Source organism: Balaenoptera acutorostrata, chromosome 6 (genome assembly GCF_949987535.1).
Source record: "Balaenoptera acutorostrata chromosome 6, mBalAcu1.1, whole genome shotgun sequence".
In the NCBI taxonomy this organism is placed as follows: Eukaryota; Metazoa; Chordata; class Mammalia; order Artiodactyla; family Balaenopteridae; genus Balaenoptera; species Balaenoptera acutorostrata.
The window spans coordinates 107,971,516-107,992,366 of NC_080069.1; the positions used below are offsets into that span (position 1 = coordinate 107,971,516).

The window sequence follows — 20,851 nt, forward strand, 5'->3', positions numbered from 1 at the left end:
CACACCAACAGTGCAAGAGGGTTCCCTTTTCTCCACACCCTCTCCAGCATTGATTGTTTGTAGATTTTTTGATGATGGCCATTCTGACTGGTGTGAGGTGATACCTCATTGGAGTTTTGATTTGCATTTCTCTAATGATTAGTGATGTTGAGCATCCTTTCATGTGTTTGTTGGCAATCTGTATATCTTCTTTGGAGAAATGTCTATTTAGGTCTTCTGCCCATTTTTGGATTGGGTTGTTTGTTTTTTTGATATTGAGCTGCATGAGCTGCTTGTAAATTTTGGAGATTAATCCTTTGTCAGTTGCTTTGTTTGCAAATATTTTCTCCCATTCTGAGGGTTGTCTGTTGTCTTGTTTATGGTTTCCTTTGCTGTGCAAAAGCTTTTAAGTTTCATTAGGTCCCATTTGTTTATTTTTGTTTTTATTTCCATTTCTCTAGGAGGTGGGTCAAAAAGGGTCTTGTGATTTATGTCATGGAGTGTTCTGCCTATGCTTTCCTCTAAGAGTTTGATAGTGTCTGGCCTTACATTTAGGTCTTTAATCCATTTTGAGTTTATTTTTTATAAAACAGATTCTTAAAGAGGGATTGCTGGATCAATGTTTTATGAATTTTTAAATTTTGATAGATCTACTAAATGGCTATCTGTAGAGGCACTGCCAGTTTACAATCCTATCACTGATGAATGAGAGAGCTCATTTCTCCATATCTGTCATGTTCATTATTGCCAATCTGGGATGGCAAAAATTAATCATTTTTGTTTGGATTTGCATTTCCCTGATTACTGGTGAGGTTCACCATCTTTTCATGCCGTGGTCATTTGTATTTCTCATTCTGTAGTTCTCATTATCCACTCATGTTTTGTGAGACTTGTCTTTTTCCTTATTGGTTTGTATATGTTTTGTATATTTTCTCAGTAGTTATCTTTCACCTTCCAAATTTTCTTCCAGTCTGTACTTGCATTTTAATATTGCTTTTGATGTCTTATAACCTCTTTATCCTGGTCCTTTATTGCTTTTGAATTTTGTGTGATGCTTAGGAAGCCACAAAGATGCCAAAAAGAACCAATCTTTCTTTATATTCTTCTCGTATTTATACAGTTTTTTCATCTTTGGTTATTTAATCTGTGTGGCACTTTATTTCTGTGCATGGTGGGAGTGGTTATTTAACTTAATTATTTTTAAAATGGGTAGATGATTATCTGAAGGAGCCATCCTTTCCCTAAGTAGTTTGAAATGCCTTTTTGTCATGTATTAAATCCTTATGTGTACCACATATACATAGTTGGAAATTTTATTTAATTATCTGTATATTCCTGCAATAATTCTGCACTATTTTCATTAATAGAGTTTTATGGCATGTTTTGAATGTAGCAAGGTAAGGCTTCTCCCTGTCAAGAACACTGATTTCCTATTTCAAAATTTCCTCACTGTTCTTACTCATTTTTCCCTTCAGATAAAGTTTAGAGTTGGATTGTCAAATTTCATGTAAAACTTTAGTGGAATTTTGGCTTGTCTAAATTGAATTTGTAGACTAAATGAGGGAAAGTTGTTAATTTTTTTTCCTTTAAGACATATGCATTGAGAGTCAACTCTGTGCTGAGCACTGTTGACAACTGTGGCAGAGAGATGATGTCTTATGTTCACCACACTGGATCCTCTTTGTCGACACCCTGTAGACTATGCATCTAGGCTGCCCTTGCAGTTGGGTTTAAGGGACCATGTGAAGGGATTCTGAGAGATGCAATCTGTGTTGCTGTGATATAAGTCATTGTAGATCCAGCCCTTACAAACATGTTGCACGATTCTCAAGCCCTCTCTTCCCTTGCTATGGTAAGCTTGGAGATCACATGTTCCAGATCCATACTGCAGGATGGAAGAATGCTGCCTCAATTACAACGGACCTTGTGTGAACCAGAAATCAACTTCTGTGTGCAGTCTCCTGGTTTGGGAGGCTTCATTTGTTACAGCAACAAAGCCTATCTTATCCTGGCTGATTGATACAGCATCTTTACAGTTGGGAGTCTTCTAACTCAGAAACATAGTTTGCATCTCCATTTAGCAAGTGTTCTTTTAAAACCTTCACTGAAGTTTTAGACTTTCGGTCATAAAAATCTTGCACATATCTGGTGGGGGTTTATTCATAGGTATTTATGCAATGCACTAGGGTAGAGGTTACAAGCAGGTGTTTTGGATCCAGACCACAAGAGTCCAAATCCAGATTCCACCATTTTTTGCTGTGTGACCCTGGACAAAATGCTTAACCTCTCTGTACTTCCTTTGCTTACCTATGAAGAAATTCCCACTGCACAGAGCCACTGTGAGGATTAAATGAGTTGTGTCTGAAATACAGCGTGCACAAGGATATAGTAGAGTGATAGCTTCTATTATTACAGTATTTTCCACTTGAGGAATATGATCAGTTTTCATGTTTGTTTTCCTTTACATTTTCTAGTTAGTTATTGCTGATATTGAGGAAAGTTATTCTTGATTTTTGAAAGTTGATCTTTCATCCTACCACATAAGGAGCCCATCAGTTCTCATATATCAACCAGATTTTTCTGGATGAATGAGTATATATTTGCCCAGTTTGGGTATTCAGATTATGCTAGGATTATGGAATAAATTAGAAAACTGTCCTTTATTTTCTTTCTCTGGATCGGTTTACATAAGATAGAGGTTATCCATTCCTTAATGATTTGGTAAGACCTGCATATAAAATCACCTGGGCTTGATGTCTTCTTTTCAATTGTAGACATTTAGCTCTCTTATCATTTTATTTTATTTGGCTATTTAGATTTTCTACAGCATCATTACTCAAACTTGGTATTTTATATTTTCTAAGGAAATAATGCATTTTATCAAGACTTTTAAATTTATTGGCATACATTTGCACACAGTATTCTCATTAAATTTGTTTTATCTTCTGTGCTCCTATGGTTATGCCCCTAGCTCATTACTAATGTGTTTGCGTTCTCTCTCTCCTTCGAAGAAGCTTTTGCATTTTACTGGCAAGGCTCCTTTTTTTTTTTTCTATGTCATGTATTTCAGCTTTTACTTGTATTAATTCCTTCCTGCTGCTTTCTTTGAGTTTGTTTTATAACTCTTTTTCTGGCTTCTGGAGTTGAATGCTTCATTTGTTTATTTTCGGTCTTTCTTTCTTCTTAGTAAATGCCACGGAGCTTCTGACTACTGCTTTGCCTCTGTTCCATGAGTTTCATATACAACTTTCCAGCTCCTGCTCGCTGCTAAAGAGGTGATCATTTAAGTTTGATTTTTTTATTTACCCAAGTGTTATTTAGAAGGTTTTGCTTTTTGTAATTCCCAAATATATAGATTCATATGCTAGATAGAGTGCTGTTAATACCTAATATTATCACATTCTAGTCTGAGAATGTAGCTTGTATAATTTCTACTTTGGTGAATTTATTGAGATTCCAGGCCCCCATACCTAAAGGAGACACAAAATGTCAAGTTCAGATTCTGGATCTAATTAAAGCTGTGGTCAAAGAGAGGCTGTACCACTTCCCAGCTGTGTGACCCTGATCAAGTCTGTTAACTACCCTAGGCCTCAGTGTCATTATCTATTAAATGGGGATAATAATAATCCTTATCATAGGGTTGATGTGAGAATTAGAGATAACTTACATAAAGGATAAAATAGTATCTATGATGTAGTGGCCAATTAATGCATCAGCTGCTGTGATGATGATGATTAATGTTACTGTGATTACGCTAGTATTACCTATGATTGCTGCTTAACCTATTAGCCAATTTACACTTCCCAGAGAATGTACATCTACTTCCACTGGTTCTCAGATCTTAGTTGCTGGCCTCTTTCTAGATCCAGATTTCTTAAAGCTAACAGAGTTACCCTTTTCTTATTTATTTATTTTTGCTTCAAACTACGTAATTGGGAAATTATCTGTGCCATTCATTGGAAATACATTGTACATATAAACATACATTATACATATATTTTAAATATATAACTTTATATATTTATACATGTGTGATTATTACATATAAGTTGAATATACACATTATATATGCACATATATACATGCATATGCATACATGTAGTGTGTGTGCATACATGTGCATATATATGTATGTACATACACACATGTATACACAAAGCTCAGTTCTGCATTCAAGATTCCACAGTCTAGTGAAATTTTTTTTCTATATATTTTTCTCCTTATTGCAATCTGTAGTGGATAGAATAATGGTTCCCCCAAAACATCCATCTCCTAATCCCCAGAACCCATGAAATGTTACCTTACATGGTAAAAGGAACTTTGCGGATGTGATTAAGTTAAGAATTTTGAGATGGGACAATTATTCTGGATTACCTGGGTGGACTCAATGTAATCAAAAGGGTCCTTATAGGAGCATATGAGGTAGAGAAGAGTGTCAGGATCAGAGAAGGAGATACAACTTGGAAGCAGAGGAAAGAGACAGACAGACAAACAGACACAGAGACTATGTCTCCGGCCTTGAAGTTCTGCCGATGCCTAGATTTTAGAACTTCTGCCCTCCAGAACCATAAAATAATAAATCTGTATTGTTTGAAGGTACTAAGTTTGTGGTAATGCATTGCAGAAGCACCAGGAAACTAATATACAACCTTCACAGGGAGTTGTTGCTCCCCTTTTCAGATGAGAAAACTGAAGTTTAGGGAAGTGAAGTGACTTGCCCATGGAGATACACCTTGGCAAGAGTGGTGCTAGGAATTAAACCTGGAGCTCCTATTTCAAGAAGTGTGTATATGAATGTGTGCGTATGTGTGTTTATGACTTTAGCCATATTACAACTGTAGGTGCATGGTGATTTTCTTTTGCCTGGGGATGAGAAAAGACTGTAGCTCAGCAGGAGAGGAAGGAAGGGAGATAAAAGGCCGGGTTCGCTTAGTAAGACCCTTAGAGATGTAGGGTGAGAGAGAGAGAGAGAGAGAGAGAGAGAAAGAACTCATAAATGCAAATGATCCTTTGAGTTTTAAAACGTGAGCAACTCTTTCCCCCAAGCCACCTCAGGGCACAGGATGATTTATGCAAAGGTCTATTTAGTTGTTGGTTTCTATTTTTTTTTTTAATCTTATTTTTGTACCATGCGACATAATTATACAGCTCCTTTAGAACATTCTGTCGTCTGGGAGATTTTCTTACAGAAATTCTAAAGAGTGTAGGCTCACAGGAAACCAGCCAAGATCTGCATGAAACTATATTTATACACATGCCAAAATGAAAAACATAAAATAAAATAAGTACAGAGATACAAACTGGGCATTTTAGCTGAAGGCAGTGAATGTGTTACCCTGAACCCACCCATCACATTACAGAGAATACTAGAATTGGATGGGGCTTCAGAGCCTGTACCACAAAAGCTTATTCATGTTTAACCAAGAGCATGTTTTATTTAATCCTTACATCAATGTCATGAGATGGGTACTTTCATTCTGACATTGCCACCAAGGACCCTGAGGCTTGGCATTTTAAATCCCTTGACCAAGATCACACGAGCACTTTGGAAAAGCCAGGACCTGGACTTGGATCTTCTTCCTCCAAATCTAGGGCTCATTCCACTTTAGCACAAATGACTGCTTCCAATCTTGCTTGTTTTTCAAAAAAAAGGAAACTGGGGCCTAAGAGAAATGGCATTTATACAAATTCTCAAGGCAGGGTATTTATTTATTTATTCACGTATTTACCTGCGCATTCATTCATTCATTCCTCAATGGCTATGGAATCAATAAAATTATGTAATGAAATGCATAGACTAGAAACTTTTTTTTTAAATGGGGAAGGGAATCAAATCCCAGAAAAAAAAAAAAAAAGAATAGAGCAAAGTTAAGGGTAAGAAGAGCTCAAGAAACTGCATACCACATAGACTTGGACTAATGTTAGGGATGAATCTTAGCATCCTACCACCAAGGCAAGAGAGAAGCAGGCGTTTTCTCAGCTTTGCTGATCCTGACACCTGTAAGAAATCCCACTCTGGGGTCATCAGGACCAGGACCCTCTGTGACCTAGCAGTTAAGGCCTTCAGCCACATGGACCCCACTTGTGTTTCTCATGAAGGTTCTCAGGACTGTCCCAACATTGACCAATGTGAAGATTAGTAAAACTCTTGTCAGAGTGGCCTCCATCTGCAGGTTTCACTCAAGGGAAAAATTTAGAGTTTCTAGAAAAGCCATTTTGAAGGTAACATACTCAAGAGTATTCTTCAGAAAAGAAGGAAGGAGAGGAAAAGGAAGGGAAGGGAAGGGAATGCCATGGAGAACCCTGGGCTAAATTATATAAAATATTTTATCTACTCTAAGACCCTCAACACCTATAAGAAACACTAGCATTTCACCTAACACTAAGAAAAATCAATTTTTAATTAAACTCTATCAAACCATCGATAGTAAAATACATCTTAATTTCAAAAATGTTAAAATGTGGAAAATCTGGGCACTTTAGAACCAACAAAATATGCTATGTTTTACCACTGCAGGACTTAGAGCTTTTATTATCCTCAGGTGCCCTGTGAACCTTCAAGAGACAGTTCTAGAGTGCAGACTTTTCTGTGTGGGCTTGACCACTGGAACTTCCCTTTTTTTGTCTTTGAGCATCTCATGGAACTAATGTTTTACAGGACCCACATATGAAAACACCTATCTGAATGAACGGCTGGATTTCGTGTGCTTCCATTAGTTGTCTGTGAATATGTCTTGCACTTGAGCTCTTGCAAATGTTTCGAACAGCTAAGAGTTCAAGGTTGTACTTTTGTGACAAGAAGCTGGCAAGTGCACGTTCTATGTCCACTCTGAGCGGTAAAGCCCCATCTTTCCATCAGCAGTCGGAGAGGTCAGAGCTCAGGCCTAGCCTAAAGTTTGAAACTACAACAAAACAAGTGCATGAGTGAATATCTCCCATACCTCTACAACTAGTTACTGACAGTGAAAATTAAAATCTCTGTCTGCATTCTCTAGGTCAGTGTTTTCCATTATGAGAGCCAACTTCCGCTTGGCAATGAAAATAAGAGGCTTCCAGTTAACAATGGCTATTAAACACATGTATTTATCTCCTCTCCCTCCTAAAATCACATAAAAATGACATTAAATAGATAGCCTAGCAAGGACTACTGAGGCTGGATGTGCTCTTTGAGTCCATATTTTTACGTACATTTTCACTGCACTTTAAAGTAAATTATATTTAAGTATATTCAATATATTCAGATTAGAATAGAGTAGCCTGGGACATCTCCTATCCCACTTTCACCTCTTCACTGGCTGTGAGACCCTTCTGGGCCTCAGTTTTCTCCTCTAAATGATGTGAGAAATACTGAAACTTCAAAACTGTTGATGGCATTGTTCACTACTTCTTATATAGGTATATATAGGAAACATCTCTCTTAGCAAATTATGTCAGGAAAAGGAGTATATCCTCTGGAAAACAAAACAAAGCAAAGCAAAAACCCCCAAAACTGCAAACTTCCTTTTCTCAAGCAAGGACAATTCTATAATCCACCATGTTTCTTTCTGCTTACTTTGGTTGCCAAGACAAACAGTGCTAAATTTATCTCACATTGAGTAATTCTCCCATTTCAGGCTCCTGAAACCATTTTCTGCCTTTCCCTTTCTCTCCTTACAAATGGCTCTGATCTGCCCTGTCCTATCTTTATATTATCTATTTTTTATAAGTTGGATTCATGTGGATAATATTAACTTCTCTTGGAAGAATGCACGGTATATGCTGTAAACACACGCACAAATGAAACAAACTTGGTTGCTAGGTAACTTGTGTAGGTCTTGGAGAGAAGAAATGCTTCCTCACCCATAAGATTCATCCTAAATGTTTCATCTTAGTATCCAATGACCTTCTCAACCTCTCTCAAATCCACCTGCTTCTCTTATCGTACTGTTACCTGTAGTCTATCAACATCAATCAGGACCAAGTGAGGCTCAAACAGCTGTCCCCAGAGTCCGCTTTGCCCCTGGTGGGCAAGGACTTGTACTCAATGCTTCTTTGCATTCTTATCACCCCACAAAAGACCAGGCACAGAGTTGGTGCAGCAAATCTTAGGTGGATGAATTCTTTAATTTGACAGTTATGGCTTTGAAAAAGTCCTTGGGCAAACAGTGACAACGGGGACACACAGGTGATTAAGACCTAGTCCCTGCTCATGAGGAGTTTACAGTGTGACAGGGACCAGACAGGAAAGCAGGTAAGTCAACACAGCAATGGGGCTGCGACAGTGAGAAGCATGGGGTGGGGGGCTGTGTGACTCCAGAGAAAGGATGCTTGACTCAGTTTTGAGGAACGTGACCTGACTAGGGCTGACAACCAGAACAGCCAGCCAGCGGTCCAGTCTGCAAGAGGTGTCAAGATTTCACTGGGATAAATTAGAATTGGAGACAAAATGTCAATGGCCCTTCCCTGGTAAGAGGGCCCTATGGGTAGAAAAGAAAAAACAAAAAAAACAAACTAATATAAGACAAGAAAAACAGTCTTTCCTATAAATGTTAAGATTTGATAAATATTAAGCCAACATTTAAATGGTATCCATTTGAAAGGGCAAGGCATTATATACCCAGCTCCACGGTAACTGCACATCTCACTTTTGGACTTCTCTTGGGACTCTGAGAAGACTGGCTGAAGAAGGTTAAGATCTATACCAAGACTTGAGGATGAAACAGAGCATTCAAGCTAAAGGGCCACGGACAAATGGGGGGTAGTGGGGGGGAGAGAGGAGGAGAAGCAGAGGGAACAGTGTTGAACACTCCAGAAGCTGAAGCCAAGATGCCTAATTCAGGAATAGGGACGTAGCTGGAAATACAGCTGAAAAGGCCAGACTGTGAACAACTTCCTTAGCCCTGTCAATTGAGGAACTTAATTCACAATTATTAATTGAGCACCTACTACATGCCAGGCACTGTTCTAATGTGCTGGAGATAGATAGAGCAGTAAACAGGACATATAATTCAGTCATTGGAGGATTAAATGAGATGGCTTTATACCTATCAGACTAATTATAGCTACCATGTAGTGAGTGCTTACATGTGCTGGCCTCTATGCACATGTGATTTCAATTAATCCTCCCAACGCTGCTGCAATCACAACTGATTCTACATGAAACAAGAGTCTCAGAGATGTTTAGTGATTTGCTCGAAACCACATGGCCGGGAGTGGCCAGAGGCCAGGAGTGATATCAGATCTGTTTTCACTAATACTGGAGCCCCATGGACTGGGTTTGAATCTCGACGCCCCTATTTATTAGCTGTGTGACCTTGAGTAAGTCACTGAGCCCCTCTGTGCCTGGTTTTCTTGACAGTAAATCGAGATCATAATACTAGTACCTCCCTTGTAGAGTTGGTATGAGAATTCAACGGGCTAATGTCATCAAAGTACTTAGCACAGTCATGGCATGTAGGAAGTGCTTAATAAGTGTTAGCTGCTACTATTAACCTGCCTGCAAATAGGTTTATTAAACCTGTGCTACCCAGGAAACTCTCAGAAAAGGCACAGAGCTCTGAGCAAGTCGACAAGGTCCCCTAGACCGAGGGTTTGTTTTCCTTGTTTAATTCAGTAGCCTGCTACTTCTCTAGACCAACTTTCACACAAGTACCTGCTAATGGCTTTCGTTGTTTTGTTTACAGTGCTTCTAACAAGTGTGGCTGACTTCTCATTTGTATCCTTAATACACGATTTTCAAAGCATGTTGACATTGCAGTTGGTTTTAGGAGACCTGAGTTTTATTCTCGTTTTTGTCCTGTTTATCAGCATTTGGATGACCTTCAACAGCTCACAGCACCCTCTCCCAATTCAGTCTAACTTAAAACTTTAAGACACCTTTCTGGGTAGGGAAGGTTAGTTTGTCCTTGTCTCACAGACCCGGAAACTAAGAGGTTGAGCACCTCAGGTCACTGAGCAAGTGGAGGGCTGTTGTCATTACTATCATTCACTTTAGCTATTTTATTTAACAAATACACACCAGTGCTGACTCTGTGCAGGGCACTGTTCCAAAGGACTTTAGAAATATTAATGTAAACTGTGATGTAATTAATGTAATGCATTTAATCCTCATAGCAACTCTATAGAGAGATGCTATTATCATCTTTTCTACAGATGAGAAAACTGAGGCATAGAGATGTCAAGTACCTTGTTTAAGGTCACACAGCGAGAGGTGGTAAGCTACATTACCAGCCGTGTGACCCTGGGCACATTACTTAGCCTGAACAGAGTAATAAATGTACTTTGCAATCTTCACAAACATCAGTATGTTAATGTAGATATTATTAAAATTTTAGAGATGGAGAAACTGAAGGTCAGGGGTCCTGAGAGTTGCCTGATGTTTAAGAGAAAGTTAGAGTTAGGATTAGAACCCAAGTCTACTGATTCCCCTTGACTGCTGCAGTGTGCTAGGGATGAACGGTGGTGACAGTTTCTAAGTCAAAATCCATTACTGCCGTTGCCCCTGCTGTTACTGTAATTCGCAACAGAAGGACACTTCTACCCCCAAGTGCAATAACAATGATAAGAACACAGCTGATTTACTATTCAAGTCTCAGATTTAAGCCCACACATAATTTACTCCACACTGCCCTGCAGTCACTTAAACTGAGGAGAGACCCTATAAATTCAGGTCTGCATACAATACTTTGTTTCTTATTTATCTTACTGATACATATCTAGGGCCTCCGGCAAGTTGCTTTAACAACTGCTCAAGGGCACCTGCAGCACCCAGTGTAAATGGGGCTGGAGCCCCTGAAATAAGCCCCAGAAGGAAAACCAGACTCCGTGGACTAGATCCATGCAGGTAAAATTAGTTTTCTGTTAAACTGAGATTAAACCCATACACATTCCCCCACCTCCTCTTTCGTAACACGTAGGACTGAAAAGTTTGTTTATGCTTTACTCTGCTTTTCTATCTTAGTAAAGCACTGAGCACCCTTCAATGACCAACCATCTTGCACAAGCAAAGAATTATTTTTCTGTGTCACAGAATGTCAAAAAATGAGCAACTTTTCTAATATGAAGACATCATCAGAAAAGGAATGAAGAGAAGAAAAAAGGCTGACATTTTCTCGAGTGACTGCTGAGGACCAAATGCTATGCTAGAAGCTCTCCATGGCAGAGGTAACTCCCACTGCAGACTTTTTCAACAAGGAGAACAAGATAAATTGGAACAACTATTAGGCGTCGTTATCCAAAGATCTCATTTCACACGTCGTCAAACTGCAGCCCAGAGAGGGACAGCGACTTGTCCCAGGTCACTCAGCAAGTTGGTCCTAACGTGACCCCCTCTTTCAGTCTCATACTAAGTTTAAAACAGCTGATTTCTTAGCATGAGTGAGAACTTTGAGCTTTGCCTGCATTGTTTCTTTTCCACCTCACCTCCCCCAATTAATTATCATTATTGATAGGAGCATTAGGACAAAGAGGGGGTAACCTCTGAACTTGGCACTGCTTAATCCCTGAAATAAGAAAGTTGAAAGCCTGGGCTAAGCCCCTGTTCTTAAGCACCACACCTGCTGGTTTCTCAGGGACAGCTTCAAGGTGCCTGCTTTTGTCTCCAAAATACACTGACCGGGTCTACAGGGTGATGCAGAAGGGGCAAGAGACTTTTGCAGAAAAAAATCCTGACCCTAGGTTGCAGCCTGAGCAAGGATTCCGTTTGTTATAACCATTAATCAATTATTTATTTTTCTTCTTCCATTCTTCTTTTCAATCCCCAACAAAAGGTTATATTGTTGCCTTTTTCCTCTTGGGCTGAAAAAGCAGAGGCAGAAAGGCCCTTTCATTGAAGGTCAGTCCCAGCTGGGCCAGGCTGTAGTTCCTGATCTTTTTTCTGCATCCCTCCCACTGCTGTGAAGGGAGAGGCCGGGCCTCGGGGACAGAGACTCACCCGCAGAACATGAAGATGGTGCTGGAGGTGGCATCGTAGGGCAAAGGCAGTGTTTGCTGCAGGCACAGCTGCTCGCAGCCACCGTTGAAGCCATCGGAGCAGTCGATGCCTTGGGAGTGATCATAGCAGCCGGAGCCGTCCTTCATGGGCTTCAGCTCCTCAGGGCACTGCTCAGAGAGACAGCAACAAGTTGGTTACAGCTGAAGAAGTGGAGGGTCTCATCACGCCCTCTCCTCCCACCTTCTGAAAAGGGGCAGGTGTTGGGACTGTAGAGACAGGCTCAAAGTCTCATTTGACCAACTAATAGCTGTGTGGCCTTGGATAAAGTCCTTTACCTCTCTGAACCTCAGTATGCCCACCTGTAAAATGAAGCTTTTGTCGATATCTATCTTGTAAAGTTGTGAGAATGAAGGGAGATGGTGTGTGCAAAGTACTTAGAACTCTGTGGCTCATATGGCAACCATACAGCAAATGTGAGCTGCTATGAATACTGATATTGCTGGGATCATCATCATTATTGTGTTTATTATTATTGTCCAGTAGGGTCACCATGGGAGGCAGCCAGATATATTTTAAAGAGCTTTTACCAATATGAGTTTAAATTCCAGATCTTCCCCTTCTCCCTGTGTGATCTGGGGCAAGTTACTCGCCCTCTCTGAGCTTCAACTTCCTTATCTGTTAAACGAGCCTAGCACCTGCATCTGTGGATTTGTTGTCAAGCTTAAGTTGGACCACAGGGGCTGCATAACTTACTTCAGAATTTGGCATGAAATTTGGTACTCCTCAAATGTGAGTTCTCTTCCTTCCTGTCTTGAATGTGTCACCTCTTCTCCATCCTAGTACCTGAAGTCCTAAATGAGACTCCTGCATCTTCACAAAGGCCTCCTAAACAGTCTGCTGGTCTGCAGTCTGGCCTGCTGTATACCATCCTCCTAATGGTCTCCAGAGTGACATTTCTAAGTAGTATCACTCCCCAGCTTAAGTAAATAAATGAATTCTAAACAACAACAAAGTGAATCTTCCTAAAGCTGACAGCCAAGGTCCTCTGCAGATGATATCAAACCCTCTGCCAGGCCATGTGCACTTTCCTCCAGGTAACCAAACGGGTTGCCCTCTGGTCCCTTAAAAACCCCAACGATTCCAACCTTGAGTGACCTCAGTCGAATGCTCTTCTGGTGTGCCCAGCTAAGGGTGTACCTGCTAAGTGCTCCGTAAATGGAAGCTCTTATACCCTCGGTAAAACCACCTATTTATTTAATTTAGTTTCCCATCATTTGATGAGGCTGAGCTCATCTCCAGTCCAGCAGATGGAGAAGAAGTTCCAATTCTCCTGCGTTTGGGAGAGGAAAATGAGGTACTAGGTTTTAATTTCAGTCACCCTGCTGGCATTTCCTGTGTCCACCAAGATTAACACCCAGAGCCCGGTCCCCCTCATCCATCACTGGACATCGCTGATTAAAATGCCCTCCCAATGTTCCTCTCCTCCCAACCAGCTCCCTCGTCCCCTGCCCAAGCCGTCATCCTGAACAACATCAATAACAAAACACACCCCCCCCCAAAATTAATTTACAAAAACCACAATAACAAAAAAAGGTCATCTCTCTTAGAAATTAAATTTTGCCTAAGAAGAATTCATAATTACAGATGCACGAGAGAGTTCTCCAAGATATTTGAGACGGGCGCCAGGAAGGGTGACAGAGAGAGTTGGTTATAAATGGCCTTTGTCAAGCTGCAGAAAGGTTATAAAACTGGCTACATTTTATGCTTAAAAAGAAAAATCAATTTTCTATGGGAGTGAAGTGCTGTACATATTAATATAAGCTCAGAGGAGGCCCCTGCTTGGCTCAGAACATTCACTGTCAGACCGAAAGGCACCTAGTCATGGGGTCATTGGGAGCTGTGTGCTGGTACCTGGGGCTGGGTCGTCTGTCTGCAGAGATGGAGGGGTGAGTGCTGGAAGGAAGGGCTGACCTTCTCACCAGGTAACAGGAGATATCTGGGGCGGGGTATTACTCACAGTTCTTTCCACCCCCCACTGATTGCCTACCACTTTTATTCTTTAAAACAATATGTTCTATATTCCAGGCATAATCTAAACACTGTATCTAAGTAGTTAATCCTTATGGCAAACCTATGAGGTGGTGTGGCAGGGCTAGTAATGGCTCCCAAAGATACGTCCCCATCTTAACCCTTGAAACCTGTGAATGTTACCTTCTATGGTAACGTTGTTTTGCAGACGGAATTATATTAAAGCTCTTGAGATGATGAGACTAATCGGGATTATCTAGGTAGCTCTAAATGCTGTCACAAATGTCCTTATAAAAAGAGGCACAGAGAGATTACACACATGCAAAGGACCACGTGGGGATAGAGCGCAGATTGGAGCCACGTGGCCACAAGTCACCAAATCCTGCAGCAGCCAGAAGCCGGAGAGACAAGAATGCTTTCTCCCCTGGAGCCCTTTGAGGGAGGAGGACCCTACTGACAATCTTGATTTCAGATTCCTGGCCTCCAGAACCTTGAGAAAATACATTGCTATTTTCTTAAACCACCCAGTTTGCTAAGCCACTCTTAAATTTCGAATCCTTAAAAATGGTGTGAGATAATAAATGCTTTTTGTTTTAAGGTGCCCAATTTGGGGATAATCTGTTACACAGCAAAAGATAACTAATAACAGTGAGATAAATGTATCAAGTGCTTGGCACAGTGATCGGCAAATGGTAGCTGCCGTTCTGGGTATGATTAAGAAGCTTAGGATCTAGTTTGAGAAATGAGAAATACACATATCTGTCAGACAGGGCACTAGTTATAAAGCAAACATGAAGAAGCACAGTATAACTTGAATGGGAAAATGGAAATTCTGCAAATGTGATTGAGTGGGGAATATTGGAGTAGGGAGGCTTGGGTCGGGGATGTCTTCTTAGAGGAAAGAGATGAATGTCATTGGGGCAAAAGGGAGATTCTGGTGTACTAGAGAGAGGAAGGTCAGAACTCTTCTCAGGTATACCACTCACCCGCCCGGTGACCCTGAACCTAATTGGGCCTCAGCTTTTCTTCCTTAAATGGAGGTAACACCTTGAGGATGGGACCAGTAGGACTGATGTTAGTCCTGAATTGCACACAGGCCTTTGACACTGAGCATCTAGGCAAGAGCTTCACCTCACAGGCAGCCCTCAGGCTCCTCATCTGTAAGATGGAAATAAGAATGCCTCTCTGGGAGGCATTTCTGGCAACCCTATGAGAAAACAACCTAAAGAATCTGGCTTAGAACCTGGCACACAATAGGCACTCAATAAATGAAGGATAAATGAATGGGTAAGTGGAACAAATGATAAATGAAGGAACCCATTCCGTCCCATAAAACCTAACTGGGACTATCCGCTTATCTTTTCTTTCTCATCCATATAAGTCCTTCTTTGGATCATTTAACAAATGTATATTGAACATCTACTCAGTGCTAAGCAAAGATGCTGGGTGCTGGACATGCTGTAGTAAAGAAGGCAAGCAAGACCCTGCTCTCATGGAGCTTAAACTCTAGGGAGAAGACAAATAATTAACAAGAAGTAAAATGATTATTTCATAGAGTAAAAAAGTACAACAAAAGTGCAATATGATAAAAAGTGAACGGGGATGGAGTAAAGGAGGCATACACTGAGCACTTGAACTAAGCCTGAATAATAAGTGGAATCTCCCAGGTGAGTATAAGTGGGAAGAGTTATCCAAGAAGGAACAGCAAGTATGAAAGTCCTGAGGCAGGAACAGTGTTGGCCTTGTCCACGGAAAGAGGAAGCCAATGCAGCGGAAGCTCCGTGAGACAGGGGGAAGCAATGTTAGCACAAGGCAAGGGGTGAGACGTAGAAAGGGACCAAATCACTTAAGCCAGAAGTTGGCACACTATGGTCTGTAGGCCAAATCCAGTCAGAGGCCTGTGCTTTTTTTTTTTTTAGTTATATATATTACAATTTTGAGATGCTTATAGATTCACATGCAACTGTAAGAAATAATACAATACAGAGAGATCCAGAGGATTACCAGTTTTCCTCAATAGTAATATCTTGCAAAACTATATCAAAATATCACAACCAGGATATATACATTGATAATCAAGACACAAAACATTTCCATCACTACATAGATTCCTCCTCTTGCCTTTTTAAAGCCATAGCCACTGCTCACTTGACTCCCTTCCTTAATACTTGGCAACCACTAATATGCTCTCCATTTCTATAATGTTGTCATTTCCAAGAATGTTACATAAATAAAACCATATAGTTTGTGACCTTTTAGGGTTTTTTTTCACTTAGCATAATTCTCATATTCACCCAGGTATCTTCATGTATCAATATTTAGTCCCTTTTATATTGCAGAGTATTATGCCATGCTATGGATGGACTATAGTTTAACTGTTTGCCTGATGAAGGACATGTGGGTTGTTTCCAGTTCTTGGCTATTATGAATAATGTTGCTATAAACATTAGTGTGCAAGTTTTTGTGTGGACATACATTTTCATGTCTCTGGGGAAAAAAAGCCATGGAGTATAATTTCTGGGTTGTATGGTAGTTACATGTTTAATATTTTTAGGAAGCTGCCAAACTTTTTCAGGGTGGTTGTACTATTTTAAATCCCCACTAGCAAAACATAAGCAATCCAGTTTCTCCACATCCTCATCAGCATTTGATGTCGTCAATATTTTTCATTTTATTTACACATCCTGACAGGTGTGTAATAATACCTCCACTGTGTTTTTTCATTCATTCATTCATTCATTCATTTACTTTTGGCTGCGGTGGGTCTTCGTTGCTGCACATGGGCTTTCTTTAGTTGCGTCAAGTGGGGGCTACTCTTTGTTGCAGTGCGCAGGCTTCTCACTGCGGCGGCTTCTCTTGTTGCGGAGCACAGGCTCTAGGTGCGCAGGCTTCAGTAGTTGTGGCTCGCAGACTCTAGAGTGCAGGCTCTAGAGCGCAGGCATGGCGCACGGGCTTAGCTGCTCTGCGGCATGTGGGATTTTCCCGGACCAGGGCTCGAACCCGTGTCCCCTGCATTGGCAGGCGGATTCTTAACCACTGCGCCATCAGGGAAGCCCATCCGCTGTGGTTTTAATTTGTATGTCTCTAATCGTTAATGATGCTGAACATCTTTTGTGTTTATTTTCCATCTTTATATCCTTTTCAGTGAGATGTCTCTCAATGTCTTTTGTTCATTTTCTAATTGGATTGTTTGTTTTTAATTGTTAAGGTTTGGGAGTTCTTTATATATTCCAGACACTAGACTTTTGTCAAATGTGCAGTTTGCAAATATTTTCTCTCCCACTCTGTAATTTGTCTTCTCATCTTCTTCAACTGAGCTTTCACAGAGCAAATGTTTCTAATTTTGATGAAATCCAAGTTATTTTCTCTTTTATGTATCATAAAATCTATATCTTGGAATCTAAGAACTCTTTGCCAAGCTCAAATCTCAAATATTTTCTCGTGTGTGTGTATGTGTGTGTTCTAGAAGTGTTATAGCTTTACGTTTTACAGTTAATTCTGTGATACACTTCAAGTTAATTTTTGTATGAGGTGTGAGACTTACACTGAGGTTTACATCTCCAGGGAAACTACCCAAGCTTAGAGATTTCTTTTGGGGGAGTTTTTAAGTTACAATTTCAATTTTCTTAATAGTTATAGGGCTACTCAAATATCTATTTCATATTGGGTGAGTTGTGATATTTTTCATTTTTCAAGGAATTAATCCATTTCATCTAGGTTGTCAAATGTATGTGTATATAGCTATTTGCAACAGTCCTTTATTAATCCTTTTGACATCTGCAGGGTCTGTAGTTACATTATCCGTCTCATTCCTGATGTTGGTAACTTGTGTCTTCCCTCTTCTTTTCTTTAAAATTCTTGCTATTTTGTTTATCTTTTTTCAATTTTCTTGACATTTTCAAAGAATCTTTTTTTTTTTTTTGGTTTCATTGACTTTATTTTTCTGTTTTCAATTGCACTGATTTCCTTTCTTCTGTTTGCTTTGAGCTTCTTTTGTTCTCCTTTTTGTAGGTTCTTGAGGTGGGAACTTAGATTATTAATCTGAAACTTTTTAACTAATGTATGCATTTATGGTTGTAAATTTCCTCTTTATTAAATATAAAGACTTTAAGGAAAAGATGAATTACTGTGCTAGCTGTGTCCCACAAATTTTGATATACTGTATTTTTATTTCATTCAGTTCAATGTATTTTTAATTGCCCTTGAGACTTCCTCTCAACCCATGGATTATTTAGAAATGTGTAGTTTCCAAGTATTTAGAGATTTTTTTTTTGTTATCTGTTATCGCTTTCTAGTTTGATTCTGTGATGGCTGGAGAACACACTCTGTATGATTTAAATTCTTTAAATTTGTTGAGCCTTTTACCAAGGCCCAGAATATGGTCTATATCAGTACATGTCCCATAGGTACTTAAAAAGAATGTGTATTCTGTTGTTGCTGCACAGAGTGTTCTATAAATGTTAACTAGATCCTTTTGGTTGCAGGTGTTACAAACCTAATCTATAACATTGCTAACTTTCTGTCTAAGTGTTGTATCAGTTGTTGAGGGAGGGGTGTGGAAGGCTCCAACTATAACTGTGGATTAGTCTATTTTTCCTTTCAGTTCAATTAGTTTTTGCTTCATATATTTTGCAGCTCTGTTGTTTGATGCATAAATATCTATGATTTCTATGTCTTCCTGGTGGACAACCCTTTCGTTATTATACAGTGTCCTTCTCTGATAACTTTCTTTGCTCTAAGGCCCACTTTATATGATATTAATATAGCTGCTCCTGCTTTTGTTTGTTATATATATGTCTTTTCTGATCGGTTTACTTTCAACCTGCCTAAATCATTATATGTGCAGTGAATGTCTTGTAGAGAGCATATATTTGGGTCATGATTTTTAACCCACTCTGCCAATTTCTGTCTTTTAATTTGTGTATTTAGATCATTTACATTTAACATGATTACTGATAGTTTAGAACTTAAGTCTACTGGTTTACTTTCTGTTTTCTCATCTCTGCTTTTCATTTCTCTGCTTTCTTTGTCTTACCTTCCTGTGGGTTACTTGAACATTTTTTAGAAATTCTTTTTAATTTATCTATAATATTTTGGGGGTACATCTCTTTGTAAAGTTTTTAGTGGTTGTTCTAGTATGCATAACTTACCATAGTGTACTGGTACCATTATTTTACCAGTTTAAGTCATGTGTAGAAAGCTTACTTCTCTTGGGACTTCCCTGGTGGCGCAGTGGTCAAGAATCCACCTGCCAATGCAGGGGACATGGGTTCGAGCCCTGGTCTGGGAAGATCCCACATGCCACAGAGCAACTGAGCCCATGTGCCACAACTACCGAGCCTGCACTCTAGAGCCCACGAGCCACAACTACTGAGCCTGCATGCCACAACTGCTGAAGCCCACGCACCTAGAGCCCATGCTCTGCAACAAGAGAAGCCACCGCAATGAGAAACCCGTGCACTGCAACGAAGAGTAGCCCCCGCTCACCGCAACTAGAGAAAGCTTGCATGCAGCAACGAAGACCCAACGCAGCCAAAAATAAAAATAAATAATTTTTTTTAAAAAAGAAAGCTTACTTCTTTTTATGTCCCTTTATCCTCTCCCATTTATAACATAATTTTCTTAAATATTCCTCTAAATATACAGTTGTCCCTTGGTATCCATAGCAGATTGGTTCCAGGAGTCCACACAGATACCAACCTCCACCGATGCTCAAGTCCCTCATATGGCCTGGTCCAATAAATACACTCAGCCCTCCACAACTGCAGGTTTCCCATCCACAAATTCAACCAGCTGGGAAATTTACATCAGAGGTTGGTGGAATCCGTGGATGTGAAACCTGGAGATATTGGGTAGACTGTATGTAGAATCACATCAGATACTGCTATCATTTTGGCTTTAACCATCAAACACAATGAAGATAAGTCAAGAGGAGAAGGAAGGTCTAATGCATTTACCTATATTTTTGCTAACTGTGTTTTCTTCCTTCCCAGTGTTCCAAGATCCCTTCTTTTATGACTTCCTTTCTGTTTGGTAACTTTCATTAGCCATTTATTTAGACTAAGTCTGCAGGTGACAAATTTTCTTAGGTTTCCTTCACCTGAGAATGTCTTCATTTCTCCTTCATTTCTAAAGGATATTTTATTGGACATAGGATTCTGGATTGACAGCTCTTTTTTATTTAGCAGTTGAAAAATGTTGTGCCACTTCCTTCTGGCCTCCATGATTTCTTATGAGAATTCCACCATCATTCAAATTGTGTTTCCCCTATAGATGTCATCTCTCTCCCCTTGCTTTTAAGATTTTTTCTTTTGAAAAACTAAAGATATTTTCAGAAATTTGACTATGATGTGTTGGTGTGGATTTCTTTGTGTTTATCCTTGAGTTTGCTCAGCTTTTTGAATCTGTAGAATGAGTCATTTTGCTAAATTGGAAGTTTTTAGCCATAATTTCTTTGAGTACTTTTTTAGTCCTGCTCTCTTTCTTCTCTTCTTCCGGGCCCCCAATGACACAAATGTTAGATCTTTTTTCACAGTCCCACAGGCCCATGAAACTGTGTTCATTTTCTTTTCCAATCTATTTTCTCTTGATGTTCAGAGTAGGTAATTTCTACTGTTCTATCTTTCAGTTCATTGATTATTTCCCTGTCCTCTCCATTCTGCTGGTGAGTCAATCCACTGCATTTTGTAAATCAATTATTGTATTTTTCAGTTACATAATTTCCATTTGCTTCTCCTTTATATCTTTTACTTCTTGGCTGAGATTTTTTTTTTCCATTTGTGCGTATAATTGCTTGCTTAAGCATTTTTATGATGGCTATTCCAACATATTTGTCAGATAATTCTAATATCTCTGTTATCTTGGTAGTGGCATTTACTGGTTGTCTCTTTTCATTCTGTTTGAGATCTCCCTAGTTCTTGGTATGACAAGTGA

At 39.7% G+C, this 20,851-nt stretch overlaps 1 protein-coding gene across 3 annotated transcripts in view; it reads right to left on the reverse strand.

The window, feature by feature from the left end:
• ASTN2 (astrotactin 2) overlaps nt 1-20,851 on the reverse strand; it is a 913,616-nt gene that overhangs the window by 322,128 nt on the left and 570,637 nt on the right. For all 3 annotated transcript variants that reach the window (XM_057548646.1, XM_057548645.1, XM_028165454.2), the window contains one exon: nt 11,891-12,057. In XM_057548646.1, coding sequence (XP_057404629.1) covers nt 11,891-12,057 — 167 coding nt within the window. The remainder of the gene's footprint in view (nt 1-11,890; nt 12,058-20,851) is intronic.